Here is a 16,299-nt window from a genome sequence, read left to right as displayed (position 1 = left end):
TTTTCTTCTGAACCTTTGCTAACACAGTCAATGAGCATTGCAAGAGTCCTAGAGACAGAGAATACAATAGAGAGAACAATTGTGGCAGTAATGTTTTAATGCAGTTGCTACTCCAAGTGAAATGAATCAATTTTTGCCTTAAACAAATAAAAAATACCAGATTTAAGTTCTCATTACTGGTGTCAGTTTAATTTTTAATTTATATAGAGAAAAAAAATAATTTCTAAACTTCTCTTATAATTCCAAGCAGGTAGAAAAAGATTCCAAACTAAAATCAATTTGTTGCAACTGTATTACATGTATGTATTACCAAATGTTAACTGTCTCTGCATGGCACATGGTAGAGTATGGCTGTAAAATATTATGGAGAAAGTAGCAATGCACAAAAGCCAAAAACTGCTTTCTTGGATTAATGGCAGTAGAAGTACAATGTGGCATTTTTTTATACACCTGAGTGCAGTATTTTAATACAAATTTGAAAAGAATGAAGAAATCTATTACATCAATGAGTCCAAAAAGAAAATATAATTTTTAAAAAGTCATTAGAGAAGGAAACAAGATCGTGAAATACCGCTGTAAAAGAGGTGGTTGTGAAAACCTGTGTCTCAAATGCAAAAACTGCTTTCTTAACTTGTACTGTCAGGTTTATATTCTGATGCAGAGGTCTTATTGCCCATCAATAATTCCACACGGTGGATAGCCTACACAGAATTAATTTTGCTAACCACAGATTCCACGCTAAGTAGTTATTTCTATGTGTGTACCTGCAAGCATGTGCGTCTCTGTTACACAAAATGCTTCTTCCTATGTTTCTCTTTTGAAGAAGAAATATCTCAATAACACTTTTTTCTAGCTTTCTTCCACTGCAGCTCACGTTTACTTACTGAAAATATCCATATCTAAGTCAATCACACTTAGATGCCAAACAAAATATAAACAATAAAAAATGTGTCAGCCAAAAAACTGCAAGACTGTGTCCAATCACTGAATAAGCCTTATCATTGTTTCCATCTTCAATCACAATTTATGAATACTTTAGTCCTTTCGAATTACAATGGTTTGTAACTGCGGAATAACTTAAATCATGCTTATTTATTCACGGTGCAACTGTAAGTGCACCGCTGGCCTCTCCGTAGCAGCCTTGGAGCAGACATTATTTTCGCACATTTTCTGCTTCTTTAGCTATTTGTTACACCAATGCAGAAGCAAGCAGTTATCGCTTAATCAGTTTACATCACATCCTCCTAAGACAGACTTTCACGAAAGCTGAAAACTATCCCCGGGCTTTGAAGACAGGGTTTACCGTCCGAAAAAGGCTCCGGTGCCCCAGCGCTCGCTCGCCGATACCGTACACCGGCCGAGGACGCTCCAGGGCCACCCGGTGAACTTCTCAAACATGCTTCCGAAACCCTTAAGTTTCAAAATCTGCGCTTTGCCGCGGCGCGGACCCCCGCTCGAGCTGCCCCCTGCCCTCCTCGCCCCGCTCCGCACCGCGCCGACCGCCGCTCCCCTCCCGCCGTCCGTCCCGGTGACAGCCGCCGCTCGCCATCGAAAAGCGGCCGCAAGCGTGGCTGTAAGAAAAGGGTCGGTCTTTCCCCGTGCTGGGGAGAGGGCACGCTCCTCCGCCGGCACCACACTTCAGCGGGGAGGGGGAAAACGACGTGCCCTTGTATAACCGAACGAGAAAACACTGCACAGCTTGGTCATCCCCGCTCACATCTCCCTCATTGTTGGCAGCCTGCATATTATTAATTAAGCGTAAGACGGGATTACTTCGCACCGGCCAGTGGTCGTGTTTTGTCAAAAAAACCACTTTTCCTTTCAAATCCTTTCATTAGGCTGTGTGTAAACAGGCGAGCTGAAAAGAGTGCAAATCGCTTGATTCCAATCAAATCAATACTTCCCAAACACGGTATTTTAGCATAATTATGCTCATTTCCAGTTTGTTAACCTTTGACTTCTTATGCACCAACAATTAACAGCATTTGTCTACGGGTGACACTTTGAATGGATCTCCCCAAAACAATGGCGTGGTACAGTTTATTCTTTAATATTCCCTCCTGAGAGAGGAGTTTGGATCTGACAAACAGTTACGACTGTGCTTTAACCCGTTACAACTACTAGCAATGACTCATTAATAACCCACATACATATTTTTTTTAAATCCCAACAAACACGTGAAAATAAACAAATTAACAAATAAATTAAATAAAAGCGTCTATACCTGAGTGAGACAGATTGGAGAATACATCATGACTTCGCTTTGAGAACACGCAGCCCGGAGAGCCCCTAAGAAAAGCCTCAAAAAGGAATAATTTCATCTATTCATTTTACAGTCATCTGAGACTCAAGGAAGATGAAATCAATCAGGACGGGGCTCTGCTCTGGATCACCACAACTTCACAACAAACCCCAGTCCTCCTTAAATAGCCAAAGATTCAAGTTCACTCCGTGTGCTAGATTTCCCGGGGTGAAATCCAATCTACACTTTTAACCCTCTTGTAGTCGGCGGCGCAGGAGTCTTGCTTTTGCTGCTGCTGCTGCTGCTGGTTGTTTTGCAGATGAGGGGGGAAGGACTCGGGGGGGGGGGGGGGTTGGGAGGGTGGGCGGGAGGATTTTTTTGTTTGGCTTTTTTTTATCCTTTTTTTCTTTTTTTTTTTTTCTTTTTTGTTTTTTTTTTTTTTTTTTGGGGGGGGGGGGGGGGCGGTGTTTTTTCTTTCTTCAGAAGTTGGTGGTGCTGCCGTAATAACACGACACTGTCACCACGCTTTCGAAAGTTCAAGGTTACAGCCCGGAGCGGAGCAAGAGGCTCCCGAACAGCGATGGCAAGCGAAACTTCGCCGGGCGGTCGGGACCGTGCCGCGGGGGCGCGCCGAGGCGGGGGCGCGCTCGGGCGGGCAGAGCGGGCGGTGCGGCCTGCGGGCTCCTCCGGCAGCCTCTGCTCGCCCGCCCGTCCTCTCTCTGCGGGCAGCGGCGAGAGACTGCCTTCCAAACGGCCACCGTAATAAAATGATCTCCTGGAAATTCAAACGATAAATCTCTCCCCGGCGCTCCCACCCGATTTGCTCTCAACGTGTCCGTGAGTGTCCCCCCCCTACCCCGCCCCTGACTCTGCAAAACTTGGAAGTTGAAAAATTCACCAGTTACACCCTGTGGACCCTATTCCAGCTCTCTCCCCAGATGAGACTTAAGTATTTTTGTTTAATTATTTAATTACACAATCACCGTTTACACTCCTCCTCCTGCAAACACATTCCTTCTCCACCAGATCCCCTTCCTCTGCCCTCCCTCTGCATTCATTACCCCCGAACGCTGCAGAAGGAACGAGCACGTTTCGCAAACATCCCTCCCTCATTTTCCCGCTCTTCTGGTGGGAGAAAGTTGCGGGGGCGAAGGGGAGGGGGGGTGGGGGGGGGCTGCCATCTGCGAGAGGTTTCTTTTTCTTCTTTCGGGGTACGACTTTGCCAGCTGCGGCGGGGCTCAGGCGCCCCCGCTTCCCCCCACCCTCGGCGGGGGACGCGGGGGAGGGCAGCCCCCTCCGCCCCCCTCCCCGAACGGGGGGAGCCTGTCCCGCACCGCCGGAGACTGATGTCCCCGCCCTCGCCGGCTGCGGCCGGGGGCTGCGAAGGGGACCCGGCTCCCGGGCGGCAACAGGGTGCCAGGGTCTGGTTTCATTCTCCGGGGGCAGCTTTAACCAGGGGAGCTGGGAATGGGGGGTAAACAGTGAGTGAAAATTATTTCTGCTCCTGTGAGGCGGGCTGCGGTGCTGTGCCCAGCTCAGGGGGCGTCCGGTGTGTGCGGCCCCCGGCCCCAGCACCGCCGCTGCGGGCAGTGCAGCGCTCCCTCCCGCTGCCCTTGCGCAGCCCCCGGCGGCGTGCCGGAGGGACCGCTGACTTCCTCTTTGCCCAAAGTGAGAGTTTATTCACGTCAGGCATTTCACAACGACACATCAAGGAAAGTAAGCAGGTTCAAGTCAACCATGAAATGGTCACTTTTTAACCCCGTCCTGTCCTCATTAGGGAAATGCTCAAACACAGCCCATTTTCAAAGAGGGCTCTTAATGAGGGGAGCTTGCCAAGGCTACCAGCTGCAATTCCCATAAATTTACAAACCAAAAGAAGCAGGGGGATGAGTGGGGGAAGGAGAGACCCCGTACAAGACAGGTAATGTCAAAGGAAACAGCAAGAGACCAATGCGGTAACCTTTGCAGAATCCATGCCCCATCTCTATTGCTCGGTTTCTGGCTGGCTACTCTTGCCCAGTACCCTCAGATTTGCAGGGGTCAAACAACCGTCGTGCATCTTCTCTTCTACAGACTGTACTGATAAGGGACAAGTTAAGGACATACATTTAGGCAGAGATGAATGACAAAAACTTGGGGTTAACCATAATTAGCAAAACTTATTTTTATATCTGGTGTAAAATACCCCCGAAATCCCATTGTTTTTCCCTCTACCCAGACACAAAAAGCTGATAATGCCAGCTCTAAATTATGGAGTTTCCCTTTGAATAAGTATTCTATTTAGCTGGAGTTAATTTACCATAAAAGACATTCCTCTTGGCACAAATGCACTGGTGTCCTTGAACACACCTCTTTGAGTGCTTGAACTCTTACACAACAAGCCATTATTGCAGACCTGATTTAAAATGACAATAACTCTCCTCTGTCTCTTTTATCACTCTCATCCCTCCATAAGGATGAGGGCAACCTAACCAAATCCATAACACCACATCAGCAAGGCTGCCCCTGTGAGCTGCATAGATGTGAGAAGTCTCTCCTTTCCCAGGCAGGGCTTGCAGAAGGCCCCACTCCCCTCCCTTGGTATGGCCAAGGGATTACAGTTGCACTAGGGTCCTGCGCACTAAAAGCAAGAACTACCTGGCAGTCTGGCAAGCAGGAAAAAACAAATGTAGGGAGGCAGAGAGAAACCAGTCACTTTCTACAGCCTTTGCTACTGCAAGGGATAGGGAGTCAGTGTGAGATTGTGTTTGCATTGCCATGAGAGGTGGCTGAGGGTGGGTTTGCATCTCTACCCAGAGGGCACAAGGTGAGAGATGAGCACAGACAGCCCTACAGCATGTGCCCGTATCCCCCAGAATAGCACTGCTGCAGAACAGGCAAAGCCAGATACCCCCACCCCCAGAGCCAGCCTGCTGGCCAGGATTGGACAGGCTTCTCATATGAAAGCATCTTGGGGAAAATGGAACTGCCCAGCCAGCATGGCTCAAGCAGCATTTTGTCCTCTGTATGATCTCTAGGGCATGGCAGGTGTGGTACATGGTGCCATTGGTTTGCCCATGGGTTTGACCCAAAGGCTCCCAGTATATCACAGAAAGCAGGCTGTACTGGGCACCCAAACATGTGTTTTGGCTCTGTTGCTCCTGGTTAATCCCAGTGGGAACCCATAAAGGATGAAGGCTTTGTCCTGGGAGAACCCTGCTCAGATACACATGTGTGCACATGCTTATGCCCCCCCATCCTCCTCCATCCCACCTCAACCCCTCATCTCCTTTCCCAGAAAAGCAAGCTAAATATTTTCAGAATGGATAAAGAACTACATGAAAATCATAACAAAGTGTAAGTCCCTATCACTTTGCTGCAGAGGCATGTTTAAAAGGGTATGTGGTAACTGGGTTAGCCTGGAGAAATATGGCATTAATGCAGCAAGGACAGTAGGCATAGTGGCTGGCCCTTGGCATGCAGGGAGACCTTGTGAGAAAGTGGTTCAGTTACTTTCAAATTCTGGCTTGCATTATTTCCTCAACCACCCCAAGACCCTTCTCTCCATCCTCACATACTAATGCTGCAAGTTCTCTACCCTTGAAGCTCCAGGCTGGAGGACAATTGCTTTTTGTCTTCACTGCCAGAGCTATGCCAACATCATGCTGTATCTGGAAGTTCAACTAGCATTTCAATGTGGGCAATTAAAAAAATAAAAGTCAATATCTGACACACCCAGTGAGACACACTGAGAGTGGTTCTCTGACACTAATCCTAGCCCATCGACTTCACAGGGCCAGGCTGGCCTAAGGGATCCCACTCTCAGGTGGGGTGCAATATGCGACCAGATAACACTGCATGAACACACACATACACACACACACACACACACAGAGCTAGGCACCTGCACGCAGCTGCTAGAAACCTTCATGTGACAGAAATGGACATTCAGGAAGAAAAGGCAGCTTTCACATTAGTAAGTGGCAGATACCAAAGCTCACCATAAGCCTGCATTCTCCAGACTGGGGAACTGCTCCCATGCTCTCCCTGCCCCCACTAAGCTCTGGCTGGGTGGCTAGGATGGGAGGACATCCACTGCCCACACTGCATGATCTGAGATGCTCATCTCACAGGAAAGAACCACAAAGGTTTTTTGACACCATGGGCAGATGGGCTCACTCTCCTCCACCCATTCTAGTTTTCCAGGGCAGTTTCATGCCAGTGGTGCAGACCCTAGCATGCCAAACTTGCACTAAATGTAGAAAGGCCATTTAGACCACTTATATCCCACCTAGACCAGAATTTCAGCTCTTGTCCTTTGGCTGAGCAATTGCTTAAGTTTTTCAAGTTTTGGAGCACAGGACTATTATTAATGGAACAAAACTAAAGGAATTACTAATGCTGAAGCGTGAAGCCTAAGATTATCTCAGAATAAATGTGGGCAGTTTGGCCAAATATCTAAACATACACATACTGAGCTTCTAAGAAATCAAGTTTTCATGAAAATTCCAGTTGTCTCTTTATAGAAATCAGAATGAACTGATTCTGGCGCATGCCTTTTCATCCAAAGTATGGAATATCTGAGAACTAGCATCAAAACTCTTATGTGAGAGGTCTTTGGGATCCAAAACAGAAGTTTTTTATCTAGTTTAACAATATCGTTAACTCCTTTTTCACCCTTTGTTAGAAAATGTCATTAGTACACATGTCCATTCAATTACTTGAATACATGCATAAATACTGAGCACAAATAGAGTATAGTTAATGTCCCTTATGCACAACAAGTAACCTAAACTATTATATTATATTATATTATATTATATTATATTATATTATATTATATTATATTATATTATATTATATTATATTATATTATATTATATTATATTATATTATATTATATGTATTATATTGTCACCTGATGGTGATTGTATTTGATGATTCTATCATGGTGCCTTGCAAGTCTTCTTGTACAAGCATATTAACCTACAAAGTAAACCTCTGCATCTTTGGCATAAGCAGAGCCTTCAACAGTTTTTTTAATGCAGGAATATTGTCTGTGTAGGGCAACATATATGTATATACAAACATATGTATATGCACAAAAATACAGAGAAAACAAACACATAAACAGTTAAATAAGAAAACAGTTAAATAAGAAAACTGTTTGGCTTATAGGGCCTTGATATGCTTCACATGAGACTGAATTTTAAGTTATTTTTGACTTAAAATGTAAACAACAGTCAGTACAACTTCTAAGCCAGTACAGTATCATACAACAAAAAAATTATGTATCTTATAATTACTAGCATTCTTTACTTGGTTTTGGGTGGTAGGAAGAAACATATATTATACATAAACTATGTATATGTATGATCAGATAGAAAGTGTGCATATAGACAATGAAAAGGAAAGAAATACACTACTTGCTCTAAACAGAGACACACATACATATGACGGGTGTGTGCGCTTGACCCCTGTCCACATATGGTTTGATGGGGACTATAATACTTGAGTTTCCCACAGCTCCCTGACCAGCAAATAAAAACATCAAACCTCAAGTGTAAAGCTGTAAACCACAGCATTTTGGGTTACACAACTGTGCAGTTTTTGTCCTCACTGCAGGTCACATCCTTGGCCTTACAAAAGCATGAAACCCTCTTTTTCCAATACAGTAAATTCTTTAAAAATTCACATGTGCTGATTTCAAATGCCCTGGACACAAACAGCAACGACAACACCACAAAATTCCAACACATTTCTTTTTTGGCAGTTTATATCACTTGCCAGATTTTGAGAATATTGGGATGGAGTGGGGATGGGGGCAGCATGTAGAAGCTGGATTTAAATGTCTGCCTAAATTAGACTTATAGTAGTAGTAGTGCTTGATCTTTTTCTTGTGATTCAATGTTAAAATTGCAAGCGTTGCAGCTCAAAACCGCTTCAGAGAATGTTACGAGTTAATCCTGTGTGTTTTGGCACCTTTTCCCTGACAGCTACTGTACTTTAGAGAAAAAAAGAAGAAAAAAAAAAAGCTGGAAATCTTGTCTGTCCCGTCACAAGTTGAATGGCAGCACTTTCCAGCAGCGGGAGGAGAAGATGGCTATGTTCACAGAACTAATAATAATTCAGATCACGCCACATCGGCATCTTGTGTCAGAGTCGAAACTGGCTTCCCCGCCCCCTTCAACCTGAGAGCTGCCAAGTCCTCACACACTCCGCATTCAACCACAACTTAATGGATGGGATATTGTGCATTAAAATGTGGCCCAGACACACAGGGGAAGAGAGGACAAGAAGGAAAGCAGACACACGCACACACACATACAAACAGACACGCAAGAGAAAGGAATGAATTAAAATACACACACAGGTCCTACAACAAAACAGCAGTGAAAAAAGGCAGGGGGGGGTGGCAAAGGAACAAAAAGAAACCCTCCAGAGTAACTTTAAAAAACAAGTCAGTAATGTCACCCTAACACTGCATCCTGCTACATGGCATGAAAGAGACCAGCACAAGCCCCCAGACAATTTATGGAGCAGACGATACACAGCAGCAATGCCATTTCCTCCACATGATACATTCAAATTGCAGTCCATTAACTACAAACACCGCTAAAACAGCCAGAGAGAAAATATTGTATTAAAATGTGAGTAAGGAAGCGATTTCTACGGCAACAAGAAAGAAAGATCTGTCTGTTAGGTACCAATAAAGTAGCATTTGCATTAATCCTTTCCAGCATTTAACTGATAGTTGTCTGCCAGAGAAAAGGGGGGAGGGGGAAAAACTTGAAGCAGGAAACATGCCAAGTTCAGCACTTTTAGATGCAAACTCCCATCAACTGATTTCTGGCATAAAAGTGTGACCCACATGGAAAAGCTGCCAAAAAAAAAGCCAAATACAAACAATCCACCACTTATATCTTATCCTGTAAAGCAGAAGTGGTATCAGCATTTGAGAATAGGGTATAACATCCACTTTGAAACCACAGAGACGCAATCTCAGCCTGGAGGAATTGCAAAAGAAGAGTCAATTGAACTAAAAATTTATATATATATATATATGTGTGTGTGCGTGTGTGTGTGTGTAAAAATAAAAGCACCATGTGCCATTGTGGTGTATTGTATTAAATAAATGAGATCTTGAAATCTGCAACATACCACTCGGCCTTTGGCTTCACATTTTCCTGGATGCATCTCAATTTTTTCAAGGACTCAGTGGTTTTGGGGTTTTTTTGGGTTTTTTTGTTGTTGTTGTTGTTATTTGTTTGTTTTTTGTTGTTGTTGTTGCTGGTTTTGTGGTTGTGCTTTTGCTGTCGTTGTTCTTGGTATTTTGTTTGTATTTTTTATTTCCAGAAATGACCTTTTAGCTTTTGGGTAAAACCCCTTTGGGACGGGGTGTATGGGGGTTTTTTGTTTTGTTTTGTTTGCTGTTGCTGGTTTGGGATGTTTTAGGGGATTTCTTAGGGGAAGAGATGGAGATTATTACTAGTATTACTATTGCTATTACTATCATTATTATTATTTGCTCAGGTTGGTTATTGGCTTTCTTTTGGATTTATTTTGTTGCCAGCTTTTTGCCTGACACGGAGAGGGATGAAAATTCTTGGAGTGAGGGAAAAGGCGTTGAAGTCACAGCCTGTGGGCAGAGCGCTCCTCCTCCTCCTCTTCCTCTCTTCCCAGTCTCCTTTCCTTTCTTGAGCTGCCAGGCTGCAGAGCACGTTTCAGTGGCGTCTGGCTTGAACCCGGCCCAAGAATTCCTTCCCCGCCTCAGCCCAAATTTTAAACTCCTATATAACCACACACATATAACTGTTTATTTTTACGGCAGGGACGCCTCTGCGCGCCCATGCCCGCGTTCCCCCTCCGCCCCTCATGCGAGCACGGAGCGTAGCGGCCGGGCCGCCCCGGCCTCCTTCCAGTTCCGGCCTCCTTCCAGCTCCGGCCTCCTTCCAGCTTCGGCCTCGGGCCGCCCCGACCTCCTTCCAGCTCCGGCCCCGGGCTGCTCGGCCCCGATCTGCTCCGGCCCCGGGCTGCTCCTCCTCCTCCGCCTCTTCCATCCCTGCCCGAGCTGCGCCGCCGCCCGCGGGAAGCGCGGCTCTCCGCTTCCGCCTGGCGGCTGCCGCACGCAGCGGGGCCGCCGCGGGATTTCGCAGATCAGGGACGGATAATATTTTAGTTTAGCCCTCTCAGGCCACGCTAGGCAAGTACGGATCCTTTTTTTTTTCCTTTTTTTTTCTTTTTTTTTTTTTTTTCCTAGGAAGGTTTTTGCGCGCAGGTTGTGTAATTTCGTGGTTTCAGATGACATCTTTTATAAGCTATCACATCACACTGCTCGCTCCCTGTAGGATTAACTGCGCTCCAGAGGAATTGTTCTCCAGTCCAAACCCGACGGCAGTAAGGCAAACTCACAGAGGAAGGATTTCACATCTAAAACTTCCTACACAATTAAAGCACTTACAATGAAATAAATAAAAGTGCATGAGGTAAAAGTGTGTGAAGAGTTTTAATCAATCAGATAACAAATACATTCCTTCCTGTAAGAAACTGGCAAGTACAAACTGTAAAGAATCTTCATAATTACTTGGAGGCCATTGCTGGGAGAATGGAGGCCTCTCAGGAAGTTAGTTTTCTTTTGTTTGATTTGAGATAAACAGTTTAGGCGTCTAAAAATTCAGTCTATGCTTAACATTAAGTAGAAATTGCCATAAAATAGGGAAAAAATTGAAATATAAGCTTTCATACTTAAGACCAATCACTGTAGAATTCTGGTTTATTTTTCAGAGTTTATCTTTTTTCATCCTTTTACAAAGAAGTCAAACCTAGAAAAAATGAATTATGAATTTGTCTGTTCAGTGATCAGGAGAAATGACTGTTCATGCTATGTGTGGCAGATTTTGAAAACTTTACGCCAGCTAGTCAGTCGAGTGGAGAGCAGACCTTTCCCAATGACAAAAAGAATTTGCAGGTGTTGTTTTTTACAACATGTTTTAAATGTTTTCCCTTTTTTTACAGAATAAAAGTTTTATTTTTGAAAGTTGCACACAATTAAAAATTTGTGCTAGTCATCAATGCTTAACAGAGTTTTTGCAAGAACTTTAGAAATATTTTGTTTAGGTTTTGAGGCTTTTTTTTTTTACTCCTTATGTTTGATTTTGGTGTTGCTGTTGTGATTGCTAACAAAGATTCAATTTCTGGTAGACAATCCCATTACTCTCCGCAGCTTTCTGTTTTGTTGATTGGTTGGTTGTTTTTGTTGAGTCCATATATTTGCTAAGCCTAACTTGCATGTGATTTAGCAAACAATTGCTAAATTGATTTTTATTCTATCAAATGACAGAAATAATGACATCAAGAAAGAAATAAATATTTCAGTCCTTTAGAAAGAAAAATTGTATTGCATGAAGTTGTCATACTCTATCACTTTAGCTTACAACTAGATGGTCATAAGCAACTTTTGTGAACTTTTAAGTTCAAAATTTGTGTTATGTATAATTTCCATTGCTTTTGATTTCTGTGTTCCATTGCTTTTGATTTCTGTAATCAGCACTAACATGTGTTGATTATGGCTTTCTTCTCCATAAATGTAATCAATGGCTTACATATTTTGTAACAGGCTGACCTTAAGTTCTGTTGATTCTTGAATTTTTTTGCTCTTCTGAGGCTTTAATATCTATATACTTAATACTTTTTATCATTCAGAATGGGTAAAACAGGAAAAGACTGTAAATAAGTCGGTTACCCATCTGTGTATGAGCAGATAGCAATCTGGAGGAAGATAGACTCACTTGCAGAATTTCCACTAAAACAAATAGCAAAGAATTATTTGACATCTTTACGACAGAATTTGTGAGAAATACAAAATATTTCAAGATACATTATTTTTGAAGATGCTGCTGTAAATTTATTTTTTTAAAATCTCTGTGTTTTCAAGGTTTGCTTACTACCTGACAGGACAGGAAAATTAAATGAGTGAATGGAGACCTGGTGAATCAATGGTTCAACAGTCCAGTCTGTGAAGAAGTCCAGTCATGGGATAGACGGAGCAAACAAGGATCACATTAGGCAACAATGCAGTAGGCAGGATCTCAGTACAGTTTGACTGTGTGCAATGGCATAAGCCATTCTTATTCATAACAGGACAGCTGAGAAAACCACATAGCTTTGGATTAATACATCATTTTGCACATATGAAAAAATGCTCTTGACCCACCAGCTTTCAAGTAGGAGCTTCCCACTTTTCATGGAAAGGCCACTGTAGCAAAAAGTTGCTGCTTCCTATTCCTGAAACAACCCTTTCAGGTTTGTCTGAGCAGGGCACTATGAAAACTCTATGATTTTGCACATGTGCACAACACTTGCTCATTACTTCTGGAAGTCCATACTTTTGCCGTGCTGCTCTTTACAGAACCCCAGCCCCACCGAGCCTCCTGCACAGTCTCCTAGCAACTAGGAGAATTATAACTCTCATTTTGGCACTGGCGAAATGATTCCTTCTGCTGCTTCCCCCAGGCAAGCACTCTACAGTCCAGGGTGAAATGCACTGGGCAAAGAGATGGAGAGTACTGGTCAGAAGGCTTGCAGAGGCTGATGTCTGTAATTCCCTGTGTTGCCAAGCAAAGCCTGGAGTTCCCACCTGCTAGGGCAGGGTCAAGTGCCAGTTGTTTCCTGCCCTGCTCTGGCATATTAGATAGGGGAGAATACAAGCAGATTCCATAATTTTTTTTTTAAATTTTGTGACTTCTGTAAGAAGTAGTAAAGTTGTTACAGTAGATCAGAGTTTTCGTTTTGAATAACTTCATTTTGGAAAGGAAATTTGGCATATAGACTTTTAGTCAGCAGCAAGTCTCCCTTTACTTGTCCAGGAAAGCAACTGCAGAATCCTGATGCACAGCATTTTTTCCTGCATAATTAATAGTCTCATATTATGTACTTTTATTTGTTTAGACCTCTACTTCTACTATAATATGGCAGAAACAGTATCACAATATCTCCACTCAACCGTATCATCACATCATCACCAAACAAATTAAAAGATTAGGAGATAAGTGAAACACTGAAAGGTAGAAAATCTTGTGCATGTTCCATACAAGAGCCTTCAGCTCTTCAACTCTCCTTAATAATAGAGCAAAGTGAAATTTCTTCCTCCGCACCCTCGTTTCTCTCAATCCACAGGATTGTTAAGGAACTGTAACATCATTGTTTTTAATAGGGAAAAAAAAAAAAGAAAAGCTGAGGCTTAATGGTAACATTTAAATGGCATAAATGGCATACAGAGCCCTTTGAGTTCACACCTCATTAAGGTGAACAGGAAGAGAAGGGGTGCACATCTTTGTTGTTACTTTTGCCTTGCAGCATTTTCAGCCAAGCTGTGTGAACAGACCAGGAGCATATTAACTTTGTAGCAGCTATGTTTTTGTAGCAAGTTTTTTTTGTTTGGGTTTTTTGGGTTTTTTTTTAAGTTCGAAAATTGCAAAACATTGTGAAATGGAGCCAGGGCAGGCCCTTAAAGGACAATTATTTTGGCTTCCTATTTTTTGCAAGCCAGTCTACCGCATCCAAATTTCCTCCCTTATCCAGTTTGAGGGGTTTCTTTTGACTAAATTTCACATGCCCTCCTATTTCTGATATGTGCTCCCTAGCACCAGAAGTGACTTGGCACAATATTTCTTGCTCTGGACAGAAGCATGCTTATCTGAGATGACCAAATGCAGGAACATCTGTAAGTTGTCTGTTACATACTCCTGTAGGAAACTCTATGTTGCCGTTGCATAGGTGATCATATTTGGCCCTAAAATAGGTTTTGCACTGGGATCCTTCAGCATGTTTGCTGACAACAGCAAGCTATGTGGTAAGGTCAACAAGCTGGAGGGAGACCTTGACAAGCTTGAGAGGCCGGTATGTGCACACATCATGAAGCAAGGCCAAGTACAAGGTCCTGCATCTGGAGTTGGAGCAATCCCAAGTACAAGTACAGGCTGGGTGGCGAATGGATTGAGAGCAGCCCTGGGGAGAAAAACTGGGGAGCGTTCATGGACAAGAAGGTCAACATGACCCAACTCCAGAGAACCAACCACATCCTCAGCTGCATGCAAAGCCAGTAGCCAGTAGGTCAAGGGAGGTGATTCTGCCTCTCTACTGTTCACGTCAGACCCCACGCAGAGTGCTGCATTCAGCTCTGGGGTTCAACATAACAAGGACATGGACCTGTTGGAACGAGTACAGACAGAGTCGAGTCACTAAGTTGATCTCTGGACTGGAGCGTCTGTCCTGTGAAGACTAGGCTGAGAGTTGGAGCTGTTCAATCTGGTGAAGAGAGGGCTTCAGGGAGATCTAACAGTACCTTCCAGTACCTAAACAAGGTCACAAGAAAGCTAGAGAGGGACTTTTCCCAAGGGTAGGTGGTGATAAGAATGGCCTTAAGCTGAAGGAGAATAGGTTTGGGTTAGATATTAGGAAGAAATTCTGTACTACAAAGGTGGTGAGGCACTGGCATATGTTGCTAAGAGAGGTTGTGGACTCTCCATACCTGGAGTAGGCTGGATGGGGCTCTGAACAGTGTGGTTAAGTGGAAAGCTCCCTACCCATGGCAGGGGGATTGGAAAGACATATTAAAGGTCCCCTCCAATAAAAACTATTATATTATTCTATGATTTCTGACTATATCTCCCAAGGCTTTAGCACATATCAGCTTGAGAGCATGATTCAAAAGAGTCAGAAGAAGGATTTCTGTGCAAAAGTTCTTCTAGCCTGCTAACCCAGCTTCTTACTTTCATTTCTATCCTTTTCTGTTACATCAACTGAATGTGGATCAACCACTCCCAAATATTGCTTTACTGTTATCATGCAGCAGAGATTAGGGAAGACAGTAAAAGTTATTTTCATGCAACTTGACACTGGGATGTCCAGGATAATGGAAGGAGACCTTCTTTTTGCTGGTGGATCATCTGACTGTCAGGCAGACGCTGACAGTTAGTGCATGCCACAGTCATTGTGGGTTGTCCTGTAGGCACACCATCATGACAACTTGCGCAAAAGAAATCTATTCTCTCAGCATGTGGTCTTGGGATATTTAACGCTTCTGCATGAAAAAGAAATATGCATGAAGATTGGCCATAAACTTTTCCTGCCTCCATCTCCAGGACCACCCAGCAGGGCAGATGTTTTTGTCCAAGCTGAATGGTTTTGACACTCGGTGTCTTTTTCATCCTGACTTCCACAGATCTTTGTCATTTTGGTGTCATCAAGGCAACTGAAGATCCTATGGTAGAGAAGATTTTTACATGATTGATGATTTTATTCCTGTAGCTGGAGTGCTTAAATCATAGCTAGGGTTTAGAAGAATGGACTTCACAAACCGCTCTGCAGACAGTGTTAGTACTGTGGATGTATGGACTTTACCAATCCAATAGAACACCTAACCATCTCAGCCTGAAAGACAATACAGGTTTCTGTCACCCACAGAATAGAATGATGATCAGACTGCTGCTTTCCCAGAGTGACATTCACCAGCTTGATCAGCAGGGATCTTGCTTCCTCACAAGAGTATGAAGAGTGATAAGATGTGTATGTCATTTTAAGAAACACCTCTTCATATACCCAGCAGAAGATTCTCAGCTGGTGGAGAGTGGTAAAGTGTGAACCCAGTAGGCTAAAGAAAAGGCAGTCCTTCTTACTGAATAATTTCTGAATAAAGTATGGCCAGTGCCATTTCTACTCCTGCCTTCTACAGTGTCTCACAAAATGCCTCTAAGGAAGAGGACCTCCAAGGCTCTCCAAGAGTTTTCAAGGCACAAAAGACCTGAGGTGGCTAGCCAGTGTGCTTGTCATCAGTGGGGCACAGTAAGCAGCAAAAGAACTAAATGAAAGCACTTTCTTCGGTGTTTTGTAATGCAAGAGAAAATTTCATACTATGGAAACAAAATAGGAAAAGACACTCTTCTTCAACATCCATGGATAGGTTTTCCATGGGTTTTTTGACTATCAGGAAATGGAATATTTTAGAGTCTTCCTAATTTCTTCTTCCATCCTGCACATTCACAAGCCTGGGGATACCTGTGAAGATTGTCTGACTTATT

At 43.5% G+C, this 16,299-nt stretch overlaps 1 protein-coding gene across 5 annotated transcripts in view; it reads right to left on the bottom strand.

Annotated features, from left to right (window-relative positions):
• Window positions 1–2,519, bottom strand: part of NFIB (nuclear factor I B) — a 166,100-nt gene extending 163,581 nt beyond the window's left edge. For all 5 annotated transcript variants that reach the window (XM_066568723.1, XM_066568724.1, XM_066568720.1 and 2 more), the window contains exon 1: window positions 2,225–2,519. In XM_066568723.1, coding sequence (XP_066424820.1) covers window positions 2,225–2,254 — 30 coding nt within the window. In that variant the 5' untranslated portion in view covers window positions 2,255–2,519. The remainder of the gene's footprint in view (window positions 1–2,224) is intronic.
• Between the last annotated feature and the right edge of the window lie 13,780 nt (window positions 2,520–16,299).

Source organism: Molothrus aeneus, chromosome Z, assembly GCF_037042795.1.
Source record: "Molothrus aeneus isolate 106 chromosome Z, BPBGC_Maene_1.0, whole genome shotgun sequence".
In the NCBI taxonomy this organism is placed as follows: Eukaryota; Metazoa; Chordata; class Aves; order Passeriformes; family Icteridae; genus Molothrus; species Molothrus aeneus.
The sequence above is the reverse complement of the archived record's forward strand: the minus strand, read 5'-3'. Positions and strand labels throughout refer to the sequence as shown.